At 46.0% G+C, this 25,173-nt stretch overlaps 1 protein-coding gene across 1 annotated transcript in view; it reads right to left on the reverse strand.

The window, feature by feature from the left end:
- The window catches only part of LOC127487073 (interleukin-2 receptor subunit alpha), a 46,444-nt gene extending 23,010 nt beyond the window's left edge, over window positions 1–23,434 (reverse strand). The window contains exon 1 of the mRNA XM_070055803.1: window positions 23,159–23,434. Coding sequence (XP_069911904.1) covers window positions 23,159–23,222 — 64 coding nt within the window. The 5' untranslated portion in view covers window positions 23,223–23,434. The remainder of the gene's footprint in view (window positions 1–23,158) is intronic.
- Between the last annotated feature and the right edge of the window lie 1,739 nt (window positions 23,435–25,173).

Below are 25,173 nucleotides of genomic sequence, written 5' to 3' on the forward strand. Positions count from 1 at the left end.
GAACCAGCAGATAGAAGACCTCTCTCTCTCTCTCTAACTCTACCTCTCTGTAACTCTGGCTTTCAAATAAATAAATAAATCTTTTTTTAAAAAAAATAAGAAGAATGACCTTGTCTAAATATAATAAGAGTCGGTGAACTCAAAAGGCTTCCATAGCCTTGGCAACTCATGACAAGAGCCTAAGGAGATTACTGATGCTATAAACAAGAGTGTCAAATTGTTAAGTCAACAACAGGAGTCACTGTGCACTTACTCCTCATGTAGGATCTCTGTCCTTAATGTGCTGTACAGTGTGATTTAATGCTATAACTAGTACTCAAACAGTATTCTTCACTTTGTGTTTCTATGTGGGTGCAAACTGTTGAAATCTTTACTTAATATATGCTAAACTGATCTTCTGTATATAAGAGAAATGAAAATGAATCTTGATGTGAATGGAAGGGGAGAGGGAACGGGAAAGGGGAGGGTTGTGGGTGGGAGGGAAGTTATGGGGGGGGAAGCCATTGTAAACCATAAGCTGTACTTTGGAAATTTATATTCATTAAATAAAAGTTTAAAAAAAAATAAGAAGAGCTTGGTCACCTGGTAAAGACATGAACTCATTTTTACCCTAAAGTCATTTATCTTCTGTGCCAGATCCAATAAGAACTGCCACTACACTGTCAAATGTTGCCTCCTTTGTAAGATGTTATGGTTTGAGTGCAAAGTAACACACCATAGAACACAGTGAATATCCCTTTGAAGAGGCTCACAGGAGCTGAAACTGGAAGAGCATAGAAAAGGGAACAAGCTGTGGTCGTTTCTCACGTTTGCAGCAATCCTGGGATCACAGGCAGGTCCCCTGAGCCCCAGGCCAATGCTTCTCCATCACAGAAAATCACAGCCTCCAGGAAGAGAGTGGGTTTTTCACCCCCTCTGTCCTTGACTGTCTCTCACTTAGTGGTGGAGCCATGTCTAAACTGTCTAGGTGCAGGGGCATGTCTGTGTGATGTGGTGGTTTTGATTCAGAAGGCAGAGGCCCCGGGTTCTCTATCTGGGGTTCTTTGTATAATAATCACTGTGATTGCTCAGCCCTGCTGCTGCATGGTATTTGTTACCCCCAATGATGATATCCACGATTACCCTGGAAGATGGAGGTTGTCATCCCCATTTCCCATCCCAGGAGACTGACGCTCAGAGTGATTGAGTTGCCCACAGCATACGGCTCAGGATGATGGGACTGGAGCCACAGGAAAGTCTTTGATTGTTCACTGTTCTCATTTCTGCCTTGTAAAAACTGTCACTGCTACTTTTAAGAAATTCTTTTAAATAGCAAATACAAAAGGTACCCGGAAGAAGTTGGGACAAAGAAGACAACGTGTGAATCTAAGGATCTTGCAATAAAAAGTTAGAAACAAATACACAGTTCTGTTTCTCTTCCTGTCCCTTTCTCTCGATGACTCTCCTGTTCCTATTGTCAGAGTCACTGAAGCTAGAACCTCCAGCATCCTCATCAATTCCACTTCCCCTTTGGCCTCATGTCCCAGGAGTCATTGCTTCCCTATTGGCAACTCCCTTCAACTCTAATGACTTTATTTTTTTTTTAAGATTTATTTATTTGTTTGAGAGGTAGAGTTACAGAGAGAGGGAGAGACAGGAAGAGGTCTTCCATCAGCTGGTTCACTCCTCAGTTGGCTGCAATAGCTGGAGCTGGAGCTGGGCTGATCTGAAGCCAGGAGGCAGGATCTTTCTCCAGGTCTCCCACGCGGCTGCAGGGTTCCAAGCATTTGGGCCATTTTCTATTGCTTTCCCAGGCCATAGCAGAGAGCTGCATCAGAAGTGGAGCAGCCGGGACTAGAACCAGCACCTATATGGGATGCTGGCACTGCAGGCAGAGGCTTAACCTACTACACCACAGTGCCAGCCCCTCCACTGAATTGCAAGGCATGACTACAGGCATTCTGACTGCTCACCTGCATCTACTTGTCTCCTCACACCCTCCAGCATGCCTTTAAAACACCAACAAATCAACTACGTTAAAACGCAGAATTGGCTGCACCGGTGGCCTACTAACAGCCTACAGGTGAAGTCCAGTAGGCCATCCAACCTTGTGACTTGTCTTTGATTACAAGAAGAAGCAAAAGCCTTGCTCTGCTCTCTCTTGATCCAGGAGGTGGGTTTGTCTACAACATGGATTAAGTTTCTAGTTGGGAAGTATTGACTGCATTTTGTTGCTTTATTTTGGGCATTCAGTTGCCAATCAAATAGCAGATGGCAGGTTCCCTGGAGCCATTAGCCAGCCATGAAGGCCATAGGAGCTTCTCAGACATGCCAAGTCATTGCCTTTTGGAAGGGGAGGCAGGAGAGGCCATCTGGTGCAGGGAATGTGTGAAACAGTGTGCTGTGTTCAGGGGACCACAAAGTGGTTTTGCTGGAATGGGAGTTATAAGAGCATGAATGACAGAAATGTATCAGTTGAAATAATGGAGGGGCTGACATTGTGATGTAATGGGTTAAGAAGCCGCCTGCAAAGATGCCTGCAACGCTGGCATCCCATATTGGCGTCCCAGGTGCTGCACTTCTAATCCAGCTCCCTGCTAATGCACTTGGGAAAGCAGCAGAAGATGGTCCAAGTGCTTGGGCCCCTGTACCAACGTGGGAGACCTGGATGCTAATGGACCTCAAATCCACTAAAATATAACAGTTACCTGGTCACTACTAACCAGATGATATTGGTTGAGTTTGAATACTTCATGTCATCTTTATTTGCTGTTGGCTGCCTACATCATCTACTATTGGTTGAAACTATTGCAGACATGTATAAAGTTTTCTCTGTTTTGCCAGTACTACATTATACCAAATTACTAATATCTGAGCTGTTCACTTTGTCTTTTGTCTCTGTTTTCTTAAATCTACCTCTTGTCCCCCCAACCCCCACCACCAAAGACCTAATGGTATCTGGATTTTTTCATTCCAATAAACTTTAAAAAGGACCTACATTATTGATGATTCTATAAAACTGGCTGCAGAGATAAGTTGTATGACTATTGGAAAAGTGAAAACAGAATAACAATTTTGTCTGAACAATTTAATTGTATACTTAGAAGACCCAGGATGGTTAAGGTACTAGAACTGCTCAGATTTCGGTAAGGTGGAAAGATACAAAATCAGTTTAAAAATTCAGTATTTTCCAGAAATCAGCAACAGCCAATCAGAAAATGATACTTTTCAAAAACCAGCTGTTAATTCTTTGTGGCCAGAAATGTTCTAAGCTCTGAACACAAGAGCTTAAAACTGGAAAACACATTTATTAGTGCAGACTTTTTAAAGTTAAGAATACTTTTGACACAATGAGGGTTGCGGGTGGGAGGGAAGTTATGGGGGGGAAAAGCCACTGTAATCCAAAAGCTATACTTGGGAAATTTATATTATATGTTATATTATATATTAGAATGTATTCCTTGGCCGGCGCCGTGGCTCAATAGGCTAATCCTCCACCTGCGGTGCCGGCACACCAGGTTCTAGTCCCGGTCGGGGCTCTGGATTCTGTCCCGGTTGCCCCTCTTCTAGTCCAGCTCTCTGCTGTGGCCAGGCAGGGCAGTGGAGGATGGGCCAAGTGCTTGGGCCCTGCACCCGCATGGGAGACCAGGAGGAAGCACCTGGATCCTGTCTTTGGATCAGCGCAGTGCAGCCGCAGCGGCCATTGGAGGGTGAACCAACGGTAAAGGAAGACCTTTCTCTCTGTCTCTTCTCCACTCTGCTTTTCAAAAAAAAAAAAAAATGTATTCCATGACAAATGGTTTAACCTTTGAAAATCTCTTGATGTAATTCACTATTTAAAAGGAGAAAAAAAAATTTTTTTTTTGACAGGCAGAGTGGAGAGTGAGAGAGAGAGACAGCGAGAAAAGTCTTCCTTTTGCTGTTGGTTCACCCTCAAATGACTGCCGCAGCTGGTGCCCTGCGGCCGGCGCACCAAACTGATCCGATGGCAGGAGCCAGGTGCTTCTCCTGGTCTCCCATGCGGGTGCAGGGCCCAAGAACTTGGGCCATCCTCCACTGCACTCCCGGGCCACAGCAGAGAGCTGGACTGGAAGAGGGGCAACCGGGACAGAATCTGGCGCCCCAACCGGGACTAGAACCTGCTGTGCCGGCGCCACAAGGCGGAGGATTAGCCTAGTGAGCCACGGCGCCAGCCCTTGACATTTTAATAATTTTAAAGTATTTAGAAAACCAGTGTTTTTTTTTTTCCTGCCAAACTGCCTATTCCTGGGATAACTAATTCTTTTCTAAAGTGTCTTCCAAAGGAGGTGACGAGCTCAGGGCCTTTTCCTTTGGTTTGTGGTTGCGGGCATTTATCAGAAGAGAAAAAGCTATGTCCCTACTCAGTGACACACCCAGAGCAGAGAGGTCGGAGTCCCAGGTTTATTTCTCATGTTGACTGTCGTTGTCACCTCTCTCAGTCCTCAGAAGCTGAAATCAACAAAATGACTAAGGCTTTAGCACCTGCCTAGAGGAGTTGGAAAGCAGACTCTTAAGATGGAATGATTCCACCAATCTAGTATTTTCTGTGTGTGCATGGACCAGAACAAAAATGAGCTCGTGCAGAGTGCAAGTGGTGGTATGGGGACTTCACATTGCACCACCTTCCATCACTGTCTTTGGCGAGATCAGTGTCAAGGAAGAGGGCAGAAGCCTTGTTTGGCTTCTTAGCTCCCTCTGAATGGGCTGTGGTAGGCACTGAATGAACACTTGGGCCTTTTAGCATTGACATGGACACTACCCACGAATTTACCCAAACGTCCACCTTTGTTCTTTCATGCTGCAAGCATAAATGTGACAGAAGCAAAGTGCTGTCCTGGGGCTTGAAGAGGGAAGGTATCCTATAGCATCAGAGACAGACGCCTAATTCCCAGGGAGAAGGAGAGGGACGGACACGAGCTCTGAGGAGATCTCCAGGCGCCTGGGCAGGGTTCTCCAGCAATTAGATCAGCCATCTGGGGCCTATTTGCATTTTCTGGCTGGCAGGTTCTGAGGCTTTGCTGTCCCAGGCTGGCTTAAACAGTCCAGAGTTTACACAAGCCAAGGATAAGTGATTCACGGGGTGAGATCCTTTTGGAGAAAAGCTTGTGCCTTAATATGTGTCACCGGAAAAAAAATCAATCCATCAAAATCAGAGTGGGGAGTTAATCTAGTTAATCTCTACTTACTTTAAAAAAGGAAAAATGGTAGAGAACCAAAAATACTCCTCCAACAAACTCTTTCAGTCTGAACTGCCATGTGGGGTTCTGCAACACTTCTGCACAAACTGGTTTCCTCTCCTTGGGAGTCTCCTGAGTCGGTAACAAGGTTCCGTACGTGAAAGAGTTAACCACAAGTTTACCGCAGAATGTCCCCCTGATTAAAATTAAAGGGTTATCAAACGAGAAAGAAGAGGAGGTAGAAATAACTCGTGTTCTTTCTCTGAAATCTAAAAAGCAGTTTTCCCTCCACTCTTCGAAACCGATTTCTTGGGACAGTCATATTTTTAGCAGAAATAGGCTAAATTGGTCAGCCCCGCCCACAGAGAGCCTCTGCGATGAGAGCCTTCTGAGAAATGAGACCCAAGAGTGAGGGGATTCGCAACTGGATCTCAGTGGGATTTCCCCTGCGATTTTAAAGAAAGACCAGATAACTAGCTGTGACGCCAGGTAGAGACTGAAGACCAGAAGAAGGGAACATGAAAATCTTGTGGCTGGAGGGTGGCTTCTTAGGACTGTGGCCCAGCGAGGTAGACATCAGGCCAAGGGCAGTCCTGTTGACTCAAACCGTCACCGTGTCAGGAACGCCAGGTCCCTGTGTCCGGGCCCTGCATGTCCCTCAGACATTCCCAGCCGTTCTCTCGCCCTTTCTCACTGCTTCACTTATCTCCCAGAGTTGCCCCCTGTACCCCTTTTCCTTCCTACTCGCCCAGATTCACAATTTTAGGCAAGACCGCTCGTAGATAACTATGCATTCTAGAAACGGACCAAACCCTTTCATGGTGAATGGCCATCTAGACACGGAAATGTTTGCCACAAACCCTGGGGAGGAAGAAACATTGATGTGGCTTCCAGGGTTCTGGGGGCTTGGGGTACTACCTCGACCTGCTTGTCTGCTTTGATTTTGCTTCAGATGGGTTTGCACAGACAGACAGACATCCAGCAGCAGGCAAGTAATCCTTAAATCTGTGTCGACAGGTGCTACCTCGTTTGGAGAGGAAGGACGATGACGTGTCTGGTGGGTGGCATTTCTGGGATGGGTGACACAGAATTGGGTTATGTTAAGACTGTAGGTTAAGTAGCAACAAAAGCCCCTTCCTGTGCTCGGAAACACCCATGTGACCTAAAGGCTTTTGCTGAGTGCAGTCCATGTGGTCAGCCTGTGTGGGCTGCTCTAACATCTCATCTGTTAACCAGGCCCCTCTCCCGCGGCCAGTGCTGAAAAGAAACACAGACTTAAAGTTTCCCCAGAGATACCCTTAAGGTATTGGCTCTAAACTACTCCAGCCTTCTGTAAATACTTAAGTAACATACAAAATCCTGATCTCTGATGGTTTCGGAGGGTAAGTTCTGTTCTTTTCAATAGGTACCTCAAAGTCCATAGATGTGGGGCTGGTGTTGTGGCGTCAAGGTGCAGTGGGTTAAAGCAACTGCTTTTTATTGTTGTTGTTGTTGTTGTTGTTTTTGACAGGCAAAATTAGTGGGAAAGAGAGAGAGACAGAGAGAAAGGTCTTCCTTTTTCCATTGCTTCACCCCCCAAGTGGCCGCTACTGCTGGTGTGTTGCAGCCGGAGCGCTGTGCCGATCTGAAGCCAGGAGCCAGGTGCTTCCTCCTGGTCTCCCATGTGGGTGCAGGGCCCAAGCACCTGGGCCATCCTCCACTGCCTTCCTGGGCCACAGCGGAGAGCTGGACTGGAACAGGGGCAACCGGGACAGAATCCGGTGCCCCAACCGAGACTAGAACCTGGGGTGCCAGCGCTGTAGGCGGAGGATTAGCCTAGTGAGCCGTGGCGCCGGCCTATGCCACTGCTTGTAACACACGTCATCCCATACGGGAGTGCCAGTTCAAGTCCTGACTGCTCCACTTTCAATTCAGCTTCCTGCTAACAACCCTAGGAAGGCAGCAGGTGAAGGCCAAGTGCTTTGGCCCCTAACACTCTTGCAGGAGACCTGGATGGAGTTCCTGGTTCCTGGCTTTGGCCTGGCCCAGTTCCAGCTATTGTGACCATTTGGGGAGTGATCCAGCAGATGGAAGACCTTTCTCTCTGTCTCTCCCTCTCTCTCTCTCTGACACTCTGCCTCTCAAACGAATAAATGAATAACTCTTTAAAAAAAAAAGTTGGTAGGTGTGACCTCAGGCTGCTCCTGCAGTGGCCGTTAATGTTACCTCATAGAATTTAAATCCCAGGTGGCTAAGGGAACCTAAGATGCAGCCTGCAGCCTTGCTAGGAGGTTCAGTGTCCTCTTCAGCATGGTGTTGTCTTTTACTCAGCCATTGAGTGGGTATGGATGAAACTACAGAATGTGAGGGCTGAAAGAGGCATAAAGACCCTCCGTATCTACCTGTCCACTTGCAGAGAGACAGCACAGCTGTGTCCAAGGTCTCTCAAGTTTCTGGGTGCACTGTGTATGTTTCTGTGTGCTGGAAATCCTGAAAAATGCATGGATGCCCGCACCAGGACCCTCAGTGACCTGCAGGAAGAAACATCTGGCACACAAGTTCAGGGCCGGCTGACAACATCTTCTCCCGACTTCACCATGCCCAGTGGGATTATCCACCAGCACACAGGACAAATGCAAAGGGAAACAAAAGGCTGGCAAAGGCTGGTGTGTCACACACAGGGTGGCAGAAGCCTGAACACCCAAGAAAAGCCCTTGGGTCAACCCTGTTCCCAAGTTGTGCCTGACAATAGCATGCATTCCTGTTCCTCTGGGCCACTGATGCCACCAATCAAGTTTGCTGAGATTCAGCACTGGCATTAACTCTCGCCTTCACAGCCACCTGACAAACAAGGTCATTATGAATATTAACGATAGCTGACGACTACAGTTGTATAAAGCATGCCACCATTTGAAGATAATTAAGACATACCATAAGCATATGCAATAAGGAAAATATATAAATTGCCATAATCAATATAATTATTGATATATAATTATGGTATGTCTACACCATGGATTACTACACAGTGGTAAAAAAAAATTAAATCCTCTCTTTTGCAACAAAATGGATGGAACTGGAAACCATTATACTCAGTGAAATAAGCCAGTCCCAAAAAGACAACTACCATATGTTCTCCCTGATCTGTGATAACAGTGAGTACCCAAAAGGTAATGTATAGGAGTGAACTTGACATTTGAGATTTGGTGATTGTTTACAGCTCTTGTCTCTTCTGTTGAGGAACAGTGTATTTTTCTTCATACTATTTGTTGAACTCTTTACTTAGTGTAGGGTTAATTTTATGAGTATAAAGTTAACTGAAAATAGATCTTCATAAAAATCAAGAATGAAAACAGGAGAAGGAAGAGGAAGAAGGGTGGGAGTGTGGGCGGAAGGCAGGCTAGAGTGGTATCACTATGTTCCGGAACCTGTATGTAGGAAATACATGAAATTCGTATATCTTAAATACAATTTTAAAAAGGAAAATAATTTAAAAAAAGAAGACAATTAAATACATAATATAAACATACATAATAAGAAAAATGTAAGGTCTGGCATTGTAGCATAGTGGGTAAAGCCACTGCCTGTGATGCCAGCAATCCATATGGGCACCAGTTCAAATCTCAGCTGCTCCACTTCCAATCCAGCTCCCTGCTAATGCATCTGGAAAAGCAGCAGAAGATGGCCCAAGTGCTTGGGCCCCTGAACCCACAGGGGAGACTCAGAGGAAGCTCCTGGCTCCTGGCTCCTGGCTTTGGCCTGGCCCGGTTCCAGTCATTGCAGCCATTTAGGTAGTAAACCTGCAGATGGAAGATTGTCTCTTTCTATCTCCCTTTCAAATAAGTAAATAAATCTTTTAAAAAAGGAAAATATACCATATGCCATGATCAATGTCATTATTATTTGAAGAAATGTGTTCTATATTATAATAAGATAATTAAAGGTACAAAATTAACATATAGAATAGTATACATATAATTATTATTTCATCCTATACTATGTATCATAAATATAATTAATGAAAATATACTACATATTAGAGAATATTAATTATTAGAATAGACTTTGAAAGCTGGAATCATCAGAAAATGGGGCTTGACTGGGTGCACAGAAGGAGTGAAAGGGAAGAAACAGGATTCTGCCCGAGCTTCCTGGGGATTGGATGGATGGTAGTTTTTCAATTAGTTGAAATCAGAATGAGAAAGACAGGCATCAGTTCTGAACGTGGTATTTTTTTCCAGCCTGTGAGTATCCACATGGAGACACTGGGGGGACTTTGGCCCTGTGGATGAGAAGTCCAGGGAGCCACTTTTATTGAGCGACTATTATATATACTCTAGGCAGACTCTCTTGTGTAGCTTTACAGCAACCAGTGGGGCACTGCATCACTCCCACTGCCCACTTTATACTAACAGAAACTGTGGCCCACAGAGGTTAAAACTGGCCAACCAGCAGCTCCCACCTAGACCACTCAACATTGTTTTGAGTTCTTATTTTTTAAAAAATGTACTTGAAAGACAGAATTACAGAGGGAGGCAGAAGCAGAGAGGGAGAGAGGTCTTCCATCTGCTGGTTCACTCCCCAGATAGCCACAACAGCCAGAGCTGAGCAGATCTGAAGTCAGGAGCCAGAATCTTCCTCCGGGTCTCCCACGTGGTTACTCGGGTCCAAGCACTTGGGACATCCTCTGCTGCTTCCACAGGCACGTCAGCAGGGAGCTGGATCAAAAGTCGAGCAGCCAGGAGTTGAACCGGTGCCCATATGGGATGCCAACGCTCCATGCTGGGGCTTTAACCTGCTGAGCCACAGCACCGGCTTCCTCACTTATTCTTAAATGCCATCTCTCTAAAGGAAATGCTCATGTGTTCCTTACCCGAGACCACTCTGTGACACTCAGAGCACAGTCAAAATCCCCGCACATGGAAGGCTGCAGGACATAACTCACACTCAGCCCTAAAAAACCTCCACTTCCTACCACACAGAAATGTGCGTTCCAGCCTTGAAGAACCTGTGCACGTGATTTTGCTTTTGACCTTGTTCATTGTCTTAATCAGGGTTCTCAGAGAAATAGAACTAGTGGGATACTTGCATATTGATATTTAAAAAGGAGGGATTTACAATGGGAATTAGTTCATGCAGTTAAGAGGGCCATTTGCAGGCTAGAGACCCAGAGAAGCTGGTGGCACCAATCAGACTGGGGCTGAAAGCCTGAGAATGGGGTGGGGGCTCTGGTGGAAATCCTGGGTCTGGAGGCTGGAGAATCAGAAACTCCCAAGTCCAAGGGCAGGAGAAGATGGCTGTAATCCGGGGAGACAGAGAAAATACACCCTTCCTCCATGTTGGTGTTCTGTTGAGTCCCTCAATGGATGGGATGACCTCCACCCCACACAGGTGAGGGTGATTTTCTTGACTCCATCTACAGTTCAAAGTTCACTCCTGTGTATTCAATTCAAATGCCCGTCTCTTCTGGAGACACTCTCACAGACCAGCTGGGTGTCCCTTGGTGCAGTCCAGTGCGCAGAATTCGCAATCACTTTCCTGCAGTGCCTAACGACTAGTTCCTACCTCCCTAAGCCCTGCTTGCCCTGCAGGGCCTCCTGTTAGGTGTCGTCTTTCTTTAAGAAGCCTCTGCACCCTCCTTCAGCCTTCATCTGCACCCTCAGGTTCTCCTGCCATTTCTTTACACAGTGCTTCCGGCTCCGTAGCCCTCCCATCCCCATGGCCTGGCGACTGCCTGCACCAAGTGACATGCTGAGGTTTTCATAAAGGAAAGTGGGACTTCTCAGGTACTAGCTAGGGTTTGAATTCAAGCCTGTCAGACTCCCAAAGTCATGAGACCTTTCCCCTCTCCCCAAGTGCTTCCTGGTTGGGAGGAATTCCAGTAGGCACACGAGAGGTGACAGATTCTAGGTGTCCTCAGAAACAAGGGACTTGCCCCTAGAAATCAAGCTCTGAAGTCACAAATTAGGATGTTTCATATTAAGGAGAGGAGGAGATATGCTGGTTGGGGGCACTAACTGCCAAGGACACAGAGGGACAGGGCAGCTTGGAAAGAATATGGCATGCCCAGCAGAGGAAATGGGCAGTGGGCAGTGAGTGCAGCTCTTTGGCCAGAGATCTCCCTGAAAGTTGCTTGCAGGAGTGATTGATTTGGGGACGGATCCAAGAGTGACTTAGATCAGGAGACTGAAGACTTGCCCAAGCAGCCCGTGACATAGGTGACACGTTGCTTCCTGTGTACAGAGCGAGAGCAGCCTCAGTTTCCTCATCTGTGAAATGGGAATGGTGATAATGACACTCCCCTCCTGGGGTGGTCGTGAGAGTTCCGTGAGTGAGAGCAGAGCGTGTAGCCCTGGACCTGTGATCGCAGGGCATGAGGATGATGCCAGCTGGATGCCCTAGGGGGCGACCAGGCATGCGGTTCCACTGCACCTGCCATTGCAAATGGAGCCCGAGAAGCGAACTTGAGAAACTCTGGGAGGGAGAAAGTGAAAGTGATGGTCTGGCAGATGAGAGGCAGCGAAAGCCAGAAGTGAAATAAACGCCTTGACAACTGAGCAGCCAGTGCTGCCTGGGTGTCAGCAGGACGTCTAAAGAAACTGCCCTTGTATTCTAAAAAGGCTTTTTTTTTTATAGGGGGGATGGTAATTGTTTGTTTTGCTTTCCACTTAAAATAAGGAGTGTTCACTTCACAAAGGTTCTTTCTGTTCTAAATCAGGTTCTCAACAGAGGTGTTACTACCACAAGGGCCGGAAGCAGATACCACACCGGCGCTCAGCTGGGGCACAGGCTCCTCAGTAGCTGGGGACGCCCGCGACAGCCTACCCACAACTGGCCAAGTGTCACGCACACAGCTTGGGGTCAAGTCACCATCCCCAAAACTCCCGGGAAACTCTCAGAGCCCTGCGGCAGGAAGAGGTTGACGTCAACTTAGTCTGTGGGGAGTTCAAACAAAACTTTGAGAAATGAACACTTAATAACGTGATAAACAGCTCTGTCTTGGAAGAGTGGGCCAGTTCCCTAAAATGGTTCATTTCATGAAAATGCACACACACATTTATTTAAAGAAACACCACTATTTTGCTTTTAAAAGTATAGTAATGTAAACCGGACTTTTTAAAAAAAATATTTTATTTTATTTGAGAGTTAGAGTTACAGACAGTGAGATGGAGAGACAGAAAGAAAGGTCTTCCTTCCGTTGGTTCACTCCCCAAATGACCGCAACAGTCGGAGCTGCCCTGATCCAAAACCAGGAACCAGGCACCTCTTCCTGGACTCCCACGTGGGTGCAGTCCTTGGGCCACCTTCTACTGCTTTCCCAGGCCACAGCAAAGAGCTGGACTGGAAGTGGAGCAGCCGGGACTAGAACTGGCGCCCATACGAGATGCTAGCGCTGCAGGCGGAGGATTAACTTGCTGTGCCATGGCGCCAGCCCCTAAACTGGACTTTTGAGGTTCTGTCATTGGCTTTAGGATCACAGAGTGGGTTGCATGCTGCTGGGCAGTGTAGCAATCGATCAGAGCTGTCTATAAATGATAATTCTAGGTCACTGGGGGGCTGTGGGAGCAATCACAGAGTGTGTTGTTAAAGGAATTTGAATGCTCCCATCTGAAGTGTTCCCATCTCTGTAAAGGAATCTCCAGAGCTAAAACAAAACAGCAATCCCATTTAATTTATTCTAAATTCCAAATCAGTTGGGGCTGTTGCTGTGGCTTAGCCAGTAAAGCTGCAGCCTGCAATGCTGGCATCCCATATGGGCACTAGCTCTAGTCCTGGCTGCTCCACTTCTGATCCAGCTCTCTGCTATGGCCTGAGAAAGCAGTAAAAGATGGCCCAAGTCCTTGGGCCCCTGCACCCACGTAAGAGTCCTGGAATAAGCTCCTGGAGCGAACCAGCTGATGGGAGACTGATCTCTCTCTCTCTCTCTCTCTCTCTCTCTCTCTCTCTTCCTCTCTATGTACAACTCTGACTTTCAAATAAATGAATAAATCTTTAAAAAAAATCATTGGTGTTTGAGCTTAATAATTTTTCGTATTTAAAAACAATGCCCTCCATGCTCTTCTCTGTTCCGATTGTTAACGCACATAACAGACGGCTACTTAGGAGCTGCAAGGGCTTGCTGGAGGGAACACCTGACTGGCTTCATTGATTTCCTTTAAACCTGAATCTCAGAACCCAGCTGGTACGATGTCGCCATCTGGGGCAATGTGGTTCTCTCCTCCTAGAGGCTGGTTGTGGAGGCCCACGGGCTGGGCTTTATTCATCGCTGCATCTTCAACCCCAGGTCGGGCATCATCCCCCCAGCTGCTCAGTTAGCATTCGCTGAAGGATGAGTGGAAGCAGCAGCCGGCGCAGGACTGGCGTCCTAGCAGAAGCAGGAGCTCGCCCTCAGCGGACTAGCACTTCCTTCTCGTGCCTGCCCCACAGCCCCTGTGTCGCATCTCCTGAGGCAGCGAGGTTTCCACCCTGCAAAGCTTCGCGGAGCAGTAACTCCCACCACCACGCCTCGGAGCACACACCTATCCTTCCTCTGCTCTTCGTCACCAAGAGCGCACAAGGCAGCCGGCTTCTGAAGGAGGATCTATTTTGGTCCCAAACAGAAAAGAGTGGGTGATTCCGCGAGCAGAAATGGCAATTCCTGAACACGGCGTGGTGACTCATGCCCCAGGGGCTCAGAATTTCCTCTGCTTTGTGGGCTGCTGGGCAGACTTCAGTGAGATGCTTTTCTTTGAAGCATAGTCAGTTGCAAGGAAGGCACCCCAAGCTGCTCTTTGTAGGTGGAAGGAGGACTATGGGTGAGGATCACAGTCTTGGGAGCCGAGACTCCAAGGGCCAGCTGGGCCCCTAAGAGATCCCGTGAGAGGCCAGCCGCTCTGTAGTGAGGAGACTGCAGAGCTGCTACCCAGCATCAGACATTCTGGTTCTGGAGCCACAGGAACTCTTAGTTTATGCCGAGCTGCAAGAACAGCAGGACATGTTTCATGGCATATGTATTTCGATTTCTAAAAAAGTAAAAAGAGACTTTTGTTGACATGGAACACCTGTCTTTGACCAGCAGTTTAGAACAGCAGTACAGAGTGCAGGCTTTAGAATTAGGTTTTCTGGCTCACATCCTAGCTCTGTTCTATTTGTGGTACACGGGGCAATCCACTTGACCTTAGTGAACCTCAGTTTGCCATGTGTATGATGGGGTTATAGATAGGACCTACCTCGTTCTCAGAATTCACTAGATTAATGCCATGCTATAATACGCAAGGGTATTTCAAAAAGTCTGTGGAGAATGGAATTAAAGATACATTTTGATGCAGGATAATTTTGACATCTATGCATAAAAGTCTTTAAAACAATCATGAACATGTGTATCATCAAAAAAAGCATGCATACATTTCAAAATCGTTTCATCAAAATAAACTTATCTTCTAATTTCATTTTTCCACAAAGTTTTGAAGTCCCCTTGGCAAAACTTAACAACGGCAGAATATAGCTCAATATAGAACAATTTAGATCAATCTGTTCTTTCTCTCTCACTGTGGCCCTGAGATCTATTTCATTAAGATAAAGGAAGCCATGGCCTCTTTTTAACTTCCTTTTTATTCTTTACAGACACTTTGGCTGTTTCTTCTCTTGGGCAAAGCGACTCCATTGCTGCCAGTCCAGTCGTCCACATTTGTTCTTTCCCTGCATCCATCATGGGGCAGGGGGAGCCTTGGAAAAGGGGAGAAGGCAGGCTAGCCTGGAACATCTGACCACACAGTCTACACAGGGCAGGCCGACTTGGTGCCACAGGATGTGAACACTCGTAATCAGTATCTCGCCTCTTCCCCTGCTTCCATTCATCTTCCTTTCAGCACGATGACCTCCTGGTCAACCCTGGCCCATGCCACCCACACTTCTGCTGCCTGAAATCTTCTGTAGGCAGGATGCCTGGTGCTGGCATAAGCTGCAGGTCAAAAGTCCTATGAATGGGTGTGGTGGGGAAGAGGAGTGTAAAAGTGAGCTGTCAGGACAGGCGGCTTGGGACTCTGGCCTTGTAGAATGCAGGTGGCAGGGGCTGAGTTGGGGAAAAACTTAGATATAGGGGAATAAGACGCAGGACCTCGCTAACTATTCTCCAGGGGACTGGTGGTGCTGATTAGCAACTCATCAAGGCAAAGAAGTCACCAGAGACCAGGGACATCTAGAGGTGAAGAACACTCAGATCCTTTTTGAGTGGAAGTACTCATTCATGTCAGAAAATCACTAGCCACTTTTGAGACCCTTTTTGCTCAACACACACACCAGGAAGATGCATAGACTCACATATAGGAATGCAATCTGACTCATTTATGTAGTTGTCCTGGCAAACTCCTCAGTCTCCAGTTTGCTATCATCCCTGGAAATCCTACCGCATGAATGGATAGATGCAGGAATATCAAGTGCACACTTCTAGTGCAATCATTACAAAATGCCACCCTGCCAACCCCACCCAGATACTCAGAAGCACCATGCAGAGCCAATCCGTCCCAAGGCCACCATCTCTACAAAGCTTCCCCTAACTCTCCAGGCCGCATGCTGCTTCCGTGTGCCAGTTCCTTGGGGGCATTCACTAGCTTTGCTGAATATCTTTTGAAATGTTCGATCAATATTTATCTTAATCATCTTGGTTTTCCTTTTTTTAAAAAAATTTCATTTATTTATTTATTTGAGAGAGCGAATTAAAGACAGAGAGAAGGAGAGACAGAGAGGTAGGTCTTCCAGCCTCTGGTTCACTCCCCAAGTGGCTACAACAGCCGAGCCTGGGCCGATCTGAAGCCAGGAGCTTCTTCCAGGTCTTCCATGTGGGTGCAGGGGCCCAAGCACTTGGGCCATCTTCCACATGTGTATCATCAAAAAAAAAAAATGTGTACATTTCAAAATCTTTTCATCAAAATAAACTTATCTTCTAATTTCATTTTTTCCACGGAGTTTTGAATCCCTTTGGCAAATCTTAACAGCGGCAGAATATAGTTCAATATAGAACAATTTAGATCAATCTGTTCTTTCTCTCTCACTGTGGCCCTGAGATCCATCTATTTCATTAAGATAAAGGAAGCCACAGCCTCTTTTTAACTTTCTTTTTATTTTTTAAAGACACTTTGGCTGTTTCTTCTCTTGGGCAAAGCGACTCCATTGCTGCCAGTCCAGTCGTCCACATTTGTTCTTTCCCTGCATCCCTTCATCCTGGAAATTGTTCAGATAGAGGTTAGATCAGAATTCCCAGGCCTCACCAGAGAGCTGGATCAGAAGAAAAGCAGCTGGCACATGAAATGGCACCCCCATGGGATTCCGGCACCACAAGTGGAGGCTTAACCTACTACACCACAGCACCAGTCCCGCTTTTCCCTTTTTAATTTCGAGTTCTGTGAGGATAGAAGTAACATATATTGGGGCCAGTATTGAAGTACAGTAGGTTAAGCTGCTGTCTGCAATGCCAGCATCCAATATCAGAGCACCAGTTCTAGTCCTGAAGGCTCCACTTCCAACCCAGCTCTCTGTTAATGCCCCTGGGAAGGCAGCAGAAGATGGCCCCAGTGTGTGGGAGACCAGGATGAACTTCCTGGCTCCTGACTTCGGCCTGGCCCAGGCCCAGCCCTTGTGGCCATTTGGGGCATAAACCAGCAGATATAAGATCTCTCTTTCTCTCTCTCCCCTCTCCCCCCTTCTCTCTCTTCTCTTTCTCCCTCTCTCTCCCTCCCCTACTCTCTCCCGCTCTCTGAAACTCTGTCTTTCAAATATATAAATCTTTATAAAAAACAAAAGAAGTAACATATGTTTCTTCTCTCATATGATAGTCTAGCTATTCAGAATGCAATCTGTGCACCAACAACACAGACCCCGTGTTTGAACCAGAATCCCAGATGTCTTGAATCTGAATGTGCTTTATAACAAGACCCACAAGTGATTTGTACATAATTCAAGTTGGAGAAGTGCTTCTCCAGGGAAACTATTCATAGTGCATGGAAATGAAATGATGGAATCAGACAGCAATGGGAATCTATTCTATCTCTAGTGTGATAGACTTTTTTTTTTTGGACAGGCAGAGTAGTGGACAGTGAGAGAGAGAGACAGAGAGAAAGGTCTTCCTTTGCTGTTGGTTCACCCTCCAATGGCCGCTGAGGCCTGCGCGCTGCGGCCGGCGCACCATGCTGATCCGATGGCAGGAGCCAGGTACTTCTCCTGGTCTCCCATGGGGTGCAGGGCCCAAGCACTTGGGCCATCCTCCACTGCACTTCCCTGGCCACAGCAGAGAGCTGGCCTGGAAGAGGGGCAACCGGGACAGAATCCAGTGCCCCGACCGGGACTAGAACCCTGTGTGCTGGCGCCGCAAGGTGGAGGATTAGCCTAGTGAGCCGTGGTGCCAGCCCTAACTGCATCTTAAATCATTTGAGGAACTTAGACAAAATATTGTTGTTATGGCCTGTTCTATTCCCCCAGAGAGGCTAGCTAATTCTTTTTTTTTTTTTTTCCAGCAGAGTTAGACAGTAAGAGAGAGAGAGATGGAGAGAAAGGTCTTCCTTCCTTTGGTTCACTCCCCACATGGCCGCTACAGCCGGCGCACTGAGCTGATCCGAAGCCAGGAGCCAGGTGCTTCCTCCTGGTCTCCCATGTGTGTGCAGGGCTCAAGCACTTGGGCCATCCTCCACTGCCTTCCTGGGTCACAGCAGAGAGCAGGACTGGAAGAGGAGCAACCAGGACAGAGTCCGACACCCCAACCAGGACTAGAACCCAGGGTGCCAGCGCCACAGGTGGAGGATTAGCCAAGTGAGCCATGGCGCTGGTTCACTAGCTAATTCTTCATTAGTCTTGACATCATCATTTAATGCATTAATCTTTAGATGTACCTTCTATGTGCAACTGGTGTTGGGAACCATTGTACTAAGACTTTTCCCAGTGTAACTTGTATTCTCTTGATGGAGGCTAATCCCAGGGAAACCTTAAAATCAATCAGCTGGCCAGACACTATCTGAGTAACCTAAGAGTGGAAAATACCCAAAAATCCAAGAGATTATTATATTATTGTTTTCCCCTAAATGAGTGACTTACTTGAAACCATGTTGGGGGACTCATTGATGATGTTGACTCATTGGCAACTACTGTTGGCTTCTCCTTGGCAGTTTGCAAGACAGAAATTGCCTAGCAGATGTTACATCTCTGTTGTTAAATGATGAGTAGTTTGAGAACAAGGATTGTTCATTTTTCATCCCTCTAATACCAGTGCATGAGTGGATAGTTGAAGGTATATCACTGAGCATCACCGTGAAGATGTGTAGGGAATACTGGACTGAAATTTAAGGGTCCTGGATTCTGATCCAGCCTCTATCTGAATGCTTTCTGGGATGAAGGGATAACAGTTTTTTGGAAGCAATTGTTTGAATTTAGATCGTCTTTTGTTTTCTCGCAAGGAATGACCTGGAATAAAGAGAAGAGAAACAGGTCCCTGTGTATGTAAAACCTCTCCTATGAAGAACAAGGACACTGTCAGAAGGCAAAAACTCCCTCTACAAGCAAACAGCAGAAGGCCTCATCACCGATTAGTGGTGCTTTTGCCCTGACACCTACAACCACAGAAATTGCAGAAGCAGTGAGTGGGCCACCCTCAAGTGCAGGGCAGTACCTGTTCAGAGCTGGAAATAACCTACAATGAGATGTCAGCCTTTTGTCTGATGACAGAATTCTCTCAAGCCTGACCCTGATGGGTCTGTCTTCAGTTGGGAAAGTTTTCCAACCCAAAGTACCCCAGTTTGAAGTACCTATGAAGCAGAATTTATTTTATTTCCTTTTCAGATTTCTTGCCATAGAGTGATAGAAATGGGCATTCCAAGACCTCATTTTATGGTCAGAAATTTCAATCTCTTCATTTTGTGGACAGAAGTTTGTCAGACACTGTGTCCTTTTCCATGGTTCCTCTTTGGTTCTCCAACAGTGTCACTAGGAGATACCTTTGTCCACTTTTGGGTTCCTGAAAAGTTCATTTTCTTCCTAATTATATTTCCCACTGAGTGCAGGTGACATGTCCCACTTTCTGTGGGAATTATTTATAAAGTTTCTACTGCACATTGAACAATGAAGGGAGCAGGAAATTAACTCGAATGGCCACTATATTGAAAGATCACCTGCCTTACTGATGTCTATTGCTATGTTACAAGGATTATGGCAACAGGAAATTGCACAGAATTATCCAGAATACCAGAGGCTTTAAGAACAACAACAACAACAAAAAAGTCTGAGAATACTTCTGAGGTGGACGGGGTGGTGGACAGCTGTAGAGCACATTAGCCATTCTTCACCACTGTCAATTCTTTCTGGACAGAATGATAAAGTCAATTCTTTTATCAACTCTAAAATCTGAACTGGAGTATATGTACGGGTGATACATCAGACTAGTAAAAGCACACCATTTTATAGAGAACAGCTGCTGCTTTATACAATATGCCCTTTGCTTACCAAAGCCCTATCTTCCAAAGTCTATCTTAAAGATGCGCAAGGTAAGACTGGTGATACTTCCTAAAGCAAGGCTTTATGTGAAGGCTTTATGTAAAGGCTTAAATGTGAAGAGTTAAACATTTTGTGTTTGAATGATGAAGGTCAAGATGGGAAATTCCAGTGTGAGCAGGAGTCTTACAAAAAGGGATAATTAGACAAACATATCTCTTTCTGCACTTTTTTTTAATGTCTAGGAGATGAAGCTTTGATCACAGAATTCCTAGAATGAAAGAAAGATGGCCAGGGGACATGTTGGTGATCAGAATTTCCACAGTTCTATGAAAGGTGCCTTTAATAACACTCTGTGTTGGCAACATCTGGAGAATTCTCTTTTTAACCACATCCCAGGACCCAGTAATATAGAGACTAAAAACACCCAGATTGACTAATACCTCCCCCATACTCCATCACGATTTGAAATGGTGGCTTTGGAAATTTTCAGAATGAAAATCTCCCTTATGAATCAGCTAGAAATTGCATCTGTTGACAGTCTGCTTGACTTCATTAGAGAGCTCTCACACCTGAGAAATTAAAAGATAAATAGCTTTTAAGACCAGATTCCTATTGGAGGAAAAAGCCTGAGTGAGGTTTTTTTGCCCTAAGCCCCTCTGTTCATTCCAGAAACTCAATCCATTTCATTTGCTTCAGCCTTTGAGTTCTCATTTACCTCTGGATCAAACAATTTCAGAGTCTCATGACCGGTCTCCCTGAACCTGATCACTCTCTAATCTATGCTAGAGTCATCTTCAAAAAGCTCTGACCCTGCAAACTGTTGAAATCTTTACTTAATATATGCTAAACTGATCTTCTGTATATAAAGAGAATTGAAAATGAATCTTGATGTGAATGGAAGGGGGGAGGAAGAGGGAAAGGGGAGGGTTGTGGGTGGGAGGGAAGTTAAGTTATGGGGTGGGGGAAGCCATTGTAATCCATAAGCTGTACTTTGGAAATTTATATTCATTAAATAAAAGTTAAAAAAAAAAAAAAAAGCTCTGACCCTGTTTTCAGTGAAAGGAAAGAGAACAACCTAGGGAAGGCAGTTTGAGACCTGGCACTGCCTCAGCCTCTGAGGTTTTGTGTTTAGGGTATTTCTTTATCTAGGGGCTCATGACATCCACATGCAAAGTGGTTATGAAAATTAAAGTAAGGATTAGGGGTGGCACTGTGGTGCAGTGGGTTAAGCCACAACTTGTGATGGAGGCATTCCATATGAGAGTCCAGTTCAAGTCTCAGCTGCTTTGCTGATCCAGCTCTTTGTTAATGTGCCTGGGAAGGCAGCAGAGGATGGCCCAAGTGCTTGTGCCCCTACCACCCACGTGAGAGACCTGGATGAAGTTCTTGGCTCCTGGCTTCAGCCTGGCCAACACTGGCTGTTGGGGCCATTAACAGAGTGAACCATGAGATGGAAAATCTTCCTCTCTCTTTTTCTCGCCTTCTCTGTCACTCTCCCTTTCAAATAAATAACTAAGTCTTAAAAAAAATAAATGACTTACATGCCTGGCACATAAAAGGTTTTCCATAAAGAGTAATTTAAAAATTTTTCTATTAATTCTTTTTTTTTTTTTTTTTTTTTGACAGGCAGAGTGGACAGTGAGAGAGAGAGACAGCAAGAAAGGTCTTCCTTTGCTGTGGTTCACCCTCCAATGGCCGCCGCGGCCGGCGCACCACGCTGATCCGATGGCAGGAGCCAGGTGCTTCTCCTGGTCTCCCATGGGGTGCAGGGCCCAAGCACTTGGGCCATCCTCCACTGCACTCCCTGGCCACAGCAGAGAGCTGGCCTGGAAGAGGGGCAACCGGGACAGAATCCGGCGCTCCGACCGGGACTAGAACCAGGTGTGCCGGCGCCACAAGGCGGAGGATTAGCCTAGTGAGCCGCGGCGCCAGCCTTTTCTATTAATTCTTTATTGGCTATGATGTGAGGTTTAAAAGTCTTGGCCTGCTATCTAAGACCTTGGATCATTCATTCGACCCAGTTCTGCTTTTCCAGTCTTACTTCCCGCTTCTCCACACGCTTGTCCAGTGCAGGGAGCTTATACAGCAGACCACGTGCTGTTCCCTGACACCCTTGTGGACATGCGCCAGCCCCTTCAGGCTCTGTTTGCCTGTCACTTCCATGAAGCCTTCTCTGATAGCCTTCACTCTCCTGTAGATCTTACCACATAGGCCATCAATCTCCTAAGGGCCAGGACTTTGTATTTTCAGCGGTGTTGAAAAGGGGCTTGAGAGGTGGTGGGGGATGGATTTCTAGAGAACTGAGAGAAAGTGTCTGCACGATACTCCACTGGGCTCGCTGCCAATGAGACTGCTCAGATCCTCAGAGGAGTCACCAGTGCTGGTAACAGCGCCAAGACTGCCTGAAATGTGCTTCCCGAAGATAGGGCGAGAGTAATTGTGCAGATTTTGCTGCTGTGGCTTGGATTGATTTGACAACATCCCTACTGAGGCAGAAATTATTCTGTAAACCTTCCTAGAATCATGTCCACTTTAAATCCAAAGCAGAGAAGTTCCTACGCCTGAGGCAACCCACAGCACTCCACAAATTGGCCACTTCACCAAACAAGGAAACAAGCTCTTCCTATGCATGATCATGTTGCACTTCTTGACACATTTTAATATAGTCACTTAGCATTAAATTGATTGAAACTCGTGATATGAAATTATAGACTTTCAGAAAAAAGACCTTATACTTTCATATCTGTCTTTCTGGTTTAGCAAGGGAAGATGTTATTAGAGAATTTACACTCAATTAGGAAAGGTGGTTTGAGGTATGAGTTGGTGGTTTTTTGATTTCTGTTTTACAATAGTCTTTGAGAAAACCCAGGATGAATCAAAATTTGCATATATGTGTATATATATTATATATATATATGAGCACACATGTACAATGTACATTTTTGTAGGAGCCTAGGAAAAAGTAATGGTCTGGACATAAGTATGTTTATTGTTTAACATTTCTATTAAGTTGCAGTTTTAAGGAGCTTCCTAAGTACAATTTCCAGAAGCAGTCAAAGCACAGTACATGTTCTGGAAGGTAAACTTTTCTGAGCTCTTATATGATCCCAGTGTTCCATATACAAGTTACTTATGCCTCAGGCCAATTGAGATTCCAAATAACTTTTTAGTGTTATCTTACTGCTGGGACTGGGGGGTAGGGACTTGCAGTGGGAAATCAACTTCACTGGAAAATGAAAGAGAACTTCTTAAGGAATCTGTTCATCAGTGGCCTGTTGATTTCCAAACATCATGCCATTCTATATTTCCCAGAATCAGCTGTCAAGGACTGTGAGTGACAGGAGAGCCTAACCCCATCCCAAGCTCTCTTTACAGACTGGTGACCCCTGAGGCATAAAGGAAGGCCCCAGGGAATCATACACAAGCTGTGGAACCCAAGATTCAACCCCTCTGGGAACTTTCTACTTAGGAGTCCCCTCTGGTTCTAAGTCCGGGGAAGGTGATGTCCACTGGCCTTCCCAAGACTCAGAGGGCACCCATGACCTTACCTGTCCTGAAGCCAGGCACCATGATGAACGTGACTAATCCCCAGAGCAGCAAGCGTGGCTCCATCTCCCTGGCGCTGGGAATCAGCTTGAGGCCGTCTCGTTGCAGAATACTGGGTTGTCCGTCAGCCTCTTTACTGCATTACGCTGGGAGGATATGGGATGAAAAGATCAACCCGCCAGGGCTGTCATCTTTGCCGTTCCAACCAGTCTCCGTGACAGGAGTTGTACCCTGTGAGTATTAGACTGGTGTGTTCAGCCAGGAAACTGTGCCTAGCACTCTGGTCTCTGATCTCAAATATAGGAAGTGTATGTGTGTGTGTGTGTGTGTGTGTGAGTGAGTGTGTGTGTGTGTGTTTTGATGACAATATAGTTTGTGGTAATTTTTCAAACGAGTTTTTTTTTTTTTTCAAGTTCAATTGCTGGGAGGTGTGGGCTGGGTTTGGTGAGAAGGATTAAACTTCAGTTATGAATCCTTTCTTCAGCTTCACCCATAAAAGGAAAGGGAGATTCCCCCTGCCGTTGAAGGAGGGGTGAGCAAGCACTTCTTGGCAGTGGGCTCATTTAGCATTTTGTAAATTGCAGCCCCCCAACCACGCCCAGCAGCTTTGCAGCTCCCTGGGGAATCAGCAGAGCCCTCAGGAGCTATAAATGCAAGTTGAGCAGGAGTGTGGAGGGACATCCTTGGCAATTCACCAGCATTTCCTAAAGTTGTCAGACTCTAGATCTGTTTCAATAGTCTAGTGGTTTCAGGGTTAGTTTCCAATATTCAGATTGGTAAGAACGAAGCAACAGACTGAGAGGCCAAGTGGTGAGTGACCTAAGATTCGGAATCAGTTGCTTAACCATGGTGTCCTGGGTTCCTGAAGGGGCCTTGTCATTTTGTAAGCAATATTACCCCCAAGCTTGGCTCTCTCTCACAGGCATGGGGAACCATTTGGGTATTTAGAACATCATTTGCAGGCCTTACAAAACCATCGACTAAAGAGTTAGCCTGCTATACAGTTACTGAATTTTGAGTTCTACCTGTGGTTGCCTTAGCGTGGCCAGAACAAATGATTTCGCAGGCCTTATATGACCCATGAGCCAGATGTTCACCACTCCTGTGACTTAAAGAATGATACTAAAAGTGGCCTTTGGTTTTAAACTTTGGACATTTCAAGTTCTGCTTCAGTAGGCACTCTGCCAGCGGTGTTCTTTCTTGTCAACCTGGTGCTGGTAGAATGCTGCTGCTAATTCTACGAAATCTACAGGTGCATCCTGTTATTGTGGCACTGGGTTGAATTTCTACAGTTTGTAATTTCCATCAGAGTTTACTAGATGAGGCACAGGAGTCCTGTGGAAAGCCAAAATCCACTATGAATCATATAACCCACCCTTGCTCAAATATCTAGGTCCCAAGGGACCATTCGACTTGTGAATTACCCCACTAGTCAAAATACTGGGAGAGAACAGTTGGTTTGTCTGAATCATAAACTGAGACCTCCATCCCTGACAATTTGCAATAGACTTTGCTACCATTTTGTGACTTATGGTGACTGTCGGATTCCTGTCCCCCTTTCCATTTGAGTGCAGGATGTGTTTGCTGGATATATACCATCAACAACTCTTTCACCTCTTCTATGGTAATTCTAGTTCAAGGATGGGCAACAATAAAGCTTATCTCTAACACTGCTACTGCCTACAGCAAAGATTCTTTGGCTCCAGATGAGCTCTGTGGGCTGTGGTCATTCAGAGGGAGGGGAAAGCATAGTAGCATCACTTTTTGTCTAAACATCTACATAGCATTCCGCTTGGCTTCCTTGATTCAAGTGCATCCCCTCACATCATTTTCCTCTGTGACTGATTCGAGAGGAGAGAGAGAAAGAGAATATTTCTCATGTTCTGGCTCACTCTCCAAATGCCCATGAGGGCCGGAGCTGAGCTAAGCAAAAGCCAGGAGCCAAGAATTCATTGCAAGTATGTCACAAGGCCAGCAGGGACCAGATCACTTGAGTCATCACCACTGCTTCCCAGGG

The sequence above is a fragment of the Oryctolagus cuniculus genome, chromosome 13 (assembly GCF_964237555.1).
Source record: "Oryctolagus cuniculus chromosome 13, mOryCun1.1, whole genome shotgun sequence".
NCBI classification, from domain to species: Eukaryota; Metazoa; Chordata; class Mammalia; order Lagomorpha; family Leporidae; genus Oryctolagus; species Oryctolagus cuniculus.